Source organism: Panthera uncia, assembly GCF_023721935.1.
Source record: "Panthera uncia isolate 11264 chromosome B3 unlocalized genomic scaffold, Puncia_PCG_1.0 HiC_scaffold_1, whole genome shotgun sequence".
Taxonomy (NCBI): domain Eukaryota; kingdom Metazoa; phylum Chordata; class Mammalia; order Carnivora; family Felidae; genus Panthera; species Panthera uncia.
In genome coordinates, this window is record NW_026057582.1 from 24,660,519 (window position 1) to 24,669,220 (window position 8,702).

At 56.3% G+C, this 8,702-nt stretch overlaps 1 protein-coding gene across 1 annotated transcript; it reads left to right on the plus strand.

The window, feature by feature from the left end:
- Nucleotides 1-533: 533 nt before the first annotated feature.
- ZDHHC22 (zinc finger DHHC-type palmitoyltransferase 22) lies at nucleotides 534-8,423 on the plus strand. The gene is made up of 3 exons (XM_049612435.1): nucleotides 534-770; nucleotides 2,695-3,234; nucleotides 8,158-8,423. Exons 2-3 carry the CDS (start codon nucleotides 2,709-2,711, stop codon nucleotides 8,421-8,423), a joined length of 792 nt encoding a protein of 263 aa, XP_049468392.1. The 5' UTR covers nucleotides 534-770; nucleotides 2,695-2,708.
- Nucleotides 8,424-8,702: the final 279 nt, after the last annotated feature.

An 8,702-nucleotide genomic window follows, 5' to 3' on the forward strand; every position in this document is an offset into this window, starting at 1 on the left:
GCTAAAGGCTTAGCACAGTGTCTGGTACGTAACAAGAGCCCAGTAAACAGTGGCAGTAATTATGAACTAATACTCAAATAGAGCTTGCCACGGGCAGGCCCTGTTTAACGGCTTTACATATATTGTCACATAATCCTCACATCTCTGTTTTACAGATGAGGAAACTGGAATGTGAAGATCACACGGCCGTGGATGGGGGATATTCAGACCCAGGCAGACAGGCTCCAGAGTTGGGGCTCTCAACGCCTCTGTGCACAACAACGTGGATCATTATGGGTGTTGCCCCTGGCAAACTGAGCTCTCAACACCCCCCCCCCCAGGCCTCCCTCCTTCCGAGAGAGGGGGGAGCAGGGAAGGAAGGAGCAGATGACGGCTAACACATCCACATCAGCGCTGAATCCAGATCCCCCCAGTTGGTGGCTGAAGTCCGGCAGAGCGCCCCAGCCCACTCCAGGGGAAAAGGGGGGGGGGCAAGTCTAAGATGCTGAGAGGGGTGGCCAGAGCGCCGCCCCCAGGAGGGGAGGGAGGGGTGGCGGGGTTGAGGGGTGCCCAGCTGCCATCCCCGCCGCCTCCTGGCCCCCACTCGCTGGCGCCCAAGTGGGAGGACGGCAGCTGCCCGCTCCCTCCTCCCCACGTCCCCGCTACCTGCCCAGTCCCCGAAGCGAAGCGTGAGGAGGCTGCGAGCCAGCGGGGCCGAGCCCACAACTTTGCAGCCTCGGGGAGCGTGAGAGCCGGCGTCCGGGGCTCCTCTTGTCCGCGACCCGAGCTCGGTGAGTTCATTTCCCCACCCCTCTGCGGCGGTGCGGCGGCGGCGGCGGCGGCGGCGGCGGCAGCGGCGGCGGCGCGGGGGGCGGCTTCCCCGGCGTCCAGGAGGCGGTGGCCGAGACGCCGGCGGCCGCCCGCGCCGCCAGCCTCGCTAGGGCTCCCGGCCGTGCCGCCCTCCGCCGCGGGCGAGGCGGCCGCCAGTGCGGAGCGGACAGCTCGCCGCGCCCCCGGACCGCCCGGGCGGTCTCCGCGCTCCCTGATCAGGTGCAGGGCGCGGGGGCCGCCGGCCGAGCGCCCCTCGCTCCCCCAGCCCCTATCCGCCTGCCAGGCGCCGCGGCGCATCTGGAGGCTGCTCCCGCGCCCCCCTGGCGACCGGCGTGGGGAAGACACTTGCTTCGCCGGAGACCGGAGCCGAGGGCTCTCTGGGGTGGGCAGCGCCGCCGCAGCCCCCGGGGGCGCCTGGGTGGGGGCGGTGCCCGGCCTCTAGCGACCACCCCCGGGCTTGCTCCGGGCTGAGTTCCTGTCGAGGAGATTGGCTCGCGCTCCCTGTAGCGGCCGCAGGTCCCCGGGGGCACTGGCACCTGCAAAGGGGACTCCAAGGTGATCGATCGCCCAATCCGGACGGGACAGCCTGGACGGAGGCCTCGTGGCATTTGCCCATCCTGGGTGCAGCCGCCTTCCCAGAACTTTTCCTGCGCCTAGGGCTCGCCGGCTCCTTAGCCCCTGGAAAAGTTCTCTCGGGCGCCGGGAATCCTATTTCCCGGTGGCTTCCGAAGCTGGGCAGGAACCAGGGCTTTGGGGGCCAGGGTAGAGTGGGGAATGAGGTGGGGGTGTTCGGCAGCAGGGGGTAGATTCGCCGAAAAGGCTGGCCAAACATCCACTCCTTCGCCCAGGGCGGGCTTGTTGGCATCGAAAGGGTTTCGGCGCCATCGGGGTTGTTTGGGTTCTCGCTTCAGGAGGGTGGGGGGAGGGCGCGACGCGAAGGGGGATTTTAATTTCGTCGCTTCAAATGAAAACGCTCTTTGCAAAGAAATAGCCAGGGCAGCCAGCGTCGGGGAGATGGGCTGACCAGGATCGGCTGACACAGGTATTCCGACTGCGCCCCCCTTCACCTCACCTGGTGCCTGAGCGCGTGTGTGAATGTATTGATTGTTTTAATTGATTTTTTTTTCTAAAAGCCAGGTGGCAGCGGCTGCGTGTGTGATACACAGATATATACATACACAAACACAGATACCCAGGCACACACAGATTACACGGACAGAGTCATGCACAAGGAATGCCCCCCACATATACACACACACTCACCACAGCACAACCACCACCACACACACACACACACACACACACACACACACACAACACACACACACACACACACACACATCACAGACCTATAAGCACACATACCTCCAAGGAGCCTTAGGTTAGGGGTGTGGTCCCTGAGTATTGCCCAACATTGGGGGAGGGGGGTGGCCAGAGGGTCAGAGAAAAGGAGGTAAAGCAGGACTTCCAACAGGTCATTTCTCTTTGCCCCACTCCAAATTCTTTGCTTTCTCCTCCAAGGGAGTCTGGAGGAGAAATCCCAAACCTGGGCTCATTTCCACTGCCATAAAGGAGCGGAGCGCTGGCCCCACGCCCTTCATTCCCCCCACCCCCTAGCCCCCAGACTGCCTCGTTGTGCCTGATTCCAGGGTTCTAGAGCCTCAGAGGTTGCTCAAAAACCAAGCGGGCACTGGGAGATAGGGCCTGACCCCCAGAGGCCAGTTGGGTCTTGGGGTTTGACACCTGCTTGGGCTCGGATTGGGGAAGAGAGGAGGCGTGATCCAAGGGACAGGGGTGGGGAGCTTGGGTTTCAGTGGGGCGGGAGTGACCAACCGCGCCCCCTGGACACTGCAGTAAGTCTTCCTCTCACCCTGGGCCCCTTAGGAATGTAATCGAGGATGCTGGCCCTGAGGCTGCTCAACGTGGTGGCCCCCGCCTACTTCCTGTGCATCTCCCTGGTGACCTTCGTGCTGCAGCTCTTCCTCTTCCTGCCCAGCATGCGCCAGGACCCCTCGGCTGCCTGGCTCTTCTCTCCCGCGCTGCTCCACGGGGCGCTCTTCCTGTTCCTCTCAACCAATGCCCTGGGCAATTACGTCCTGGTCATCCAGAACTCCCCGGACGACCTGGATGCCTGCCAGGGGCCCTCGACCAGGAGGGCCCCGTGCCCCCCGCCCAGCACCCACTTCTGCCGCGTGTGCGCCAGAGTCACCCTGAGGCACGATCATCACTGTTTCTTCACCGGCAACTGCATCGGCGGCAGGAACATGCGCAACTTCGTCTTGTTCTGCCTCTACACCTCCCTTGCCTGCCTCTACTCCATGGTGGCCGGGGTGGCCTACATCTCAGCAGTCCTTTCCATCTCCTTCGCCCACCCCCTGGCCTTCCTCACGCTCCTTCCCACCTCCATCAGCCAGTTCTTCTCCGGTGAGTGGGCCTTGGCAGGCAGGTTGTACCCTACATAGGGACCCTCCACCCCAACCCCAAGTTTGCCAGATTTAGTAAAGAAAAATACAAGATGCCCAGTTAAATTGTAACTGCAGATAAACAATGCATAACTCTTTTAATATAAGTATGTCCTAAATATTACATAGGGCATACTTATATTATTTTTAAAATTCTGTTAACGGGATGCCTAGGTGATTCAGTTGGTCGAGCATCTGACTCTTGATCTTGGCTTAGGTCACGATCCCAGGATCGTGGGATCGAGCCCCGAGTTGGGCTCTGTGCTGATTGTGGATTCTCAATCTCTCTCTCTCTCTCTCTCTCTCTCTCTCTCTGCTCCTCTCCCCTGCTCATGCTCTCTCTATAAATAAAGAAATACATAAAGAAATATTCTGTTATGTAGCTGAAATTCAGGTTAACTGGGCATACTGTATTTACCCGGCCACCTCCCTCTCCAACCGCCGCCCCCCACCCATCCTCATTCATCATCTCCTCCTTGTTTGCCACTGACTATTTGCTCATAGAATTGTGTGGCAATCCAGGCAGTACACTTGCTCTGTGCCAGACAGGGCTGGGTGCTGGCCATCCCTCCATGCAGTTTGTGAGGTACACCCATGCTATGACCTTCCTCTGCCTGGACTCCAGTCCTGTTCACACATTCCCCCAAGGATTTTGCCTTCCAAAGGTCTTGCCAACCAACCACAGTGAGACTGACCAGGGTGCCAGGCCAGCCCCCGCAGAAGGGTAAGCCCTACCCTCCTGCCCACTAAATTTGTCCCCACCAGGCTGTTCTCTAGCCTGCAGATGGCGCAGAGCAGGGCCACCCTGGTTAGAGATGCAGCCGTGGTTAATGGCTCCACCTTCACATCACAGTGCTGTGGCACTGGCGTGCGATTTGACCCTCCAGGGAGACTCTCACGCTTGCAGGAGCCAGGCATGTGGGCCTTCACACCAGCACTCTCTTGAGCACCCTGGTGGGGACTGTACTTTCTATAGTGTGCCCCCAAGGAGAGCTCCATGATTCCTGGCACAGAGGGACCTGGCTCCTGGCAGTTTACCTGGCCTTGAAATTCGCCCCTACCTCATTTCCATCCCTACCCTGGCCTTTGACTTCAGCTGACTTGTTTCTTACAGTTGCTAGCATGCATGCATGTGTGTGTCTGATATTTTTATCTCCACCTCCCAGATGAAGAAACTTAGGCTCATATGGGATTGAATGGCTTGCCCAGGATCTTACTATTACTGACTAGCAGCCTCTGCCCCGCCCCCACCCCTGCTCAGGTGTTTAAACAACCCCCAGCAGCACGGGGAATCTCGCACACCATTGGCCTTTCAGGGACAAAGACAGACATTGCAGCTACATCCATTGAGATCCCAAGTTTAGTTTGATGTACCTGGGCTGGACCCTCATAAAAGTTCTGCTCCATTCTGGGGGAAGCCACCATTTTGGTCTTTGTTGGGTCTGCAGCCCGGTCCTTCACAGGAGCAGAACTGTTGTGTCCTTGGGTAGTGGGAACTCAGAAACTCAGGAAGGCCACAGCTGTGGGGTTGCCTTGAGGGCTGGTGGCTGAATTCGGCCCAGAACTTGGAACTCTGGGGCCTTCTGGATCTTGGCACGGGCCTAGGAGGCTGCTGGGACCAAAATAACCAGACTGGGGGAGGGGAGGTGGGCGGGCTAGGGGGTGGAGTGTGAGCACAGACAGGTGGAGGGATGAGGAGAGCCAGAGAGCCTGATTACACTTTCTTTTCCAAGTAGCATCATCACATCAGAATGAATGGTTCCAAAGGGAGGATCCTGAAATGGTTTGATTTGAGATAAGCCTGGGCTTGAGGCCTGTCCATATGTGCTAGGTTTGGGAGACAGGATAGAAGGGAAGAGGGGCTCTTACTTTGATCTGGGGGAGAACAAAGCCAGTCGGTGACTACCTTGGGGCCCAGATCCTTGTTGCAGCACCCCTTTTTACCTCCTCCCCATACCCACTGGGAAAAGGGGGCCAAGGTTTCTAATCTCCAACTCTCCCGTCCCACCCATTGTCCTCCTTTGCTGACCTTCCTTCTTCCCCCTCACCAGGCCTTCTCCCTCCCCACCCACGCATGCACCTGACCCCATCAGTGTCTCCCTTCCTATGTCTTCTCCTTCTATTCTCAACCCGAATGGTTGCGGGCACACCCTCTCTCATCTGCTCAGGAGGGCAGGTGGACAGGAGGGAAGAGGAGGGGATAAGCTGTTTAATAGATTGAACTGTCCACAACTGTGGTACCGACCTGAGTCAGATCTGCCACAAGAGCACAGCATGGTTGGGAGTGTTGGCCCTCAGCTTATGCCAAGGAGGTGGGAGACTAGCCAGTTCAATTTTGGAAGTTGTCCTTTCTTTGGGCTTCAGGGGGTTGGTACAGGTTGTGTCAGCCCTCTGAGTCTCAGTCCTCTTATCTGGGAAATGGAGATGACACCATCTGACCTGTGTCATTGGGATAAGTGTGCCAGCGTGGTGGGTGCCACCAGAAAGTCCAGTAGAAGGGAAGGGGGACTAGCATTTGCTGAACATATAGTATGTGGATTATCACATCCATTTTAAAGGCTCAGGAGCCAAAAGCTCAGCAAGGTTAAGTTGCTTCCAAACCACACGAGTGTGACTCCAACCCAAGATTTGGACTCAGAGCTGCTAGCCTCCAGAGCTCTACTCTTTCCACTGCACCACACTGCCTCTGGAGCTGCTTCTTGATGAACGAGCTACTTTGGGTGGAAAAGAGGTTCTTGTCCCTGGCTGTCTATTAAAGATGCTGGGTGATGATCTGTCAAAGGTGTTATAGATGCTTGGTAGGAAGCAGAGATGGAAAGATTGGATGGTGTGACCAATCAGGCCCTTTAGGAAAATTCTGTGATTTTCTAAAAGAAGAACTATTATTAAATAATTCAGAGGAGCTGAGGCAGCTAGGCTGAGCAACTTCAAACACTTCAAGAGAAAGCAGGTCCCCAGAATAGCCTTTTGTAGCTGCTGCAAGGGGCCAGAAAAAGGCCACGAGGTCTTTTCCGCATGTCTTGATTTAGTGCCAGAAAAAAGCCTATGGAAAACAGCTTCCATCAACTCAGGCTTATCCTTGCAGCTGAGTTGCAAGGCAGGCCCTGCACTTGACAGCTCTGATGTTCTCACATCACAGCTGGAGGGCCATCTTTGCCTGTCAGCATTCCTGGAGCCTGGAGGGCACCATGGTCCCGGGATCCTTCATCCTGCACGTGGCTGCCTGAGCTAACCTGTGCTGACAAGGAAGAAGTGGGTCAGAGGGATGGAACAGCCCTATGTAAGCCCTGTCCCACTGCCGGCCCATGCCAGCTGAGGGGCTGCTCCAAATGCCAGCTAGAGTGAGCTCTCCATCCCCTGGGCAGCTGGACTTATTTGTCTCCAACTTTGCAAGGAGAAACCTTTCAAATCTCCTAGGACTGAGGGCAAGATGAGGCTGTTAATGAGCAAACCTGAATCTGGCCCACACCCTCCTGGCTGTGGAGTCCACCGCTGCTCAGACTGGACAAATTTTAAAAGCCCAACCCTCGGAGGTCTGGAAACTGAGGACTGGGGAAACCAGGGAAGAGGTGGGTTGGAGCCAGGGGAATGCTGGAGAAGAAGGATATGGTTGAGATTTACAGAGGCTGAATAGATTGTAAGGTGGGGTCTCTGGAACAGGCACCCTCATCTCATTGGAAGGGGTGGAGGTTGGCTTGCACTGCAGGGAGAGAGGGGCTGAGGAGGGCTTTTGAGTTCTCTCCTGGACCCCATGCCCTAGCTGCTAGGCTGGTCAAGGTAGGTGTCTCTACCATGGCTGCCAAAGCTGCAGCCCATCCAGGACTCAAAGCCCTGGAAAGAAGGAGAAAGCTGGCTGGTCTTGGGAGTTAAATGTGAGCCCTTCTTGGATGTAGTCTCCTCATCTATAAATGACCCTCATCAGGGAGCATTGCACTGAGTGTGAACCAGAATGCTGGTCACTTTGTACACCATTTCCCTGAATCACGCAACCTTATGGAGTCATTGTTATTATGCCCATTTTACATATTAGCAAACTGTAACTTGGAGAGATTAGATAATTTATACAAGGCCACAGAGCCGGGAGAGTCAAACTTAGCATAGATTGACCACCCCAGTTCTGACGAAGAGTGTGGGATCTCTTATTCAGTGGATGTTTAAAACCAATGATAGAGAATGCTAGTTTGGAGGGGTTTGGAGAGGTCCTGCCCAAGGCAGGGAGCTAGACTGATGATCTTGGGGGCCTCTTCCAGCCTTAGCAGGCCCTGGCTGACAGCTCTGGCCAAATGTTCTCGTGGCCATACTATCCTCTTGTTAACATTAATGACTGAATTATTTTCTAAGTCAGCGCTCTGCACTGCCCTTGGAGCTTGTGACTTCTTGATGACTAGGCCCTGTTCTCCATCATGCTGTCATTTTCCAGAGTCCTCCCCGCCAGTGTTCCCAGTTCTGTAGGGAGATGGGGCTGCAGTCAAGGCAACTGCCCAGGAGCCAGCTCCCTCCCTTGCATCCTCAGCTCACCCCCCTCTGCTCCTGAAAAAACACCTTCTCCCTGTTTCCAGATCACAAAGAGAAGGTAGAGCAAGACGGCATCTCTGACTCTAAGGAAATGGTGGCATCTAGGCACTGCCAGGAGAAGAAGCTACCTTCTCTTCTCCCCCACGTCCCCCAGTTCTCCCCTCTCACTTCAGGAGCCGTGGGCACTAAGAAAAAGTTAGGGCAACTAGTTCATCCTTCCTTCCCTCGCTGCAGCGCTGAGATTGCTACAGCATATAGCTTCAGTCTCATTAATCTCCCTCCTTCCCTAGTGGAAAGCGCCTGCATGGATCGCAGTTCAGTACGTGGCCTGGGTGTAAAGCGATTCTGGTCTTTCCCCTCCCCCCTGCAGGAGCTGTCCTCGGTTCTGAAATGTTCGTCATCCTCATGCTCTACCTCTGGTTTGCTATCGGCCTGGCCTGCGCGGGCTTCTGCTGCCATCAGCTGCTGTTGATCCTGAGGGGGCAAACCCGCCACCAGGTGCGGAAGGGGGTGGCGGTGAGGGCCCGGCCCTGGCGCAAGAACTTACAGGAGGTCTTCGGGAAGAGGTGGTTGCTGGGCCTGCTGGTCCCCATGTTCAATGTTGGAGGTGAGAGCTCCAAGCAGCGTGACAAATAGCAGGCATTCCCATCATTTCTGTGTGTGTGTCTTAACTCCTCCTGAACATAAGACCGTGGCACTCTTGTCTCCGCCCATGACCCAATACAACCTTGAGCCAGTAAGGTCCTAGCATCCATCCCTGGTCTGTGACATATAGAGAACAGCGTTGGCTGGTGGATTGTGGCTAGAAGGAAAAATGGCCACTCAGGCATTGCTAGGCTCCCAAGAGCCAGACAACTGCTAGGAGGGCTCTGCTTTTGTTCCTTCCCCCTTGGAGCCCCTGCTTTCCCCCTCTGC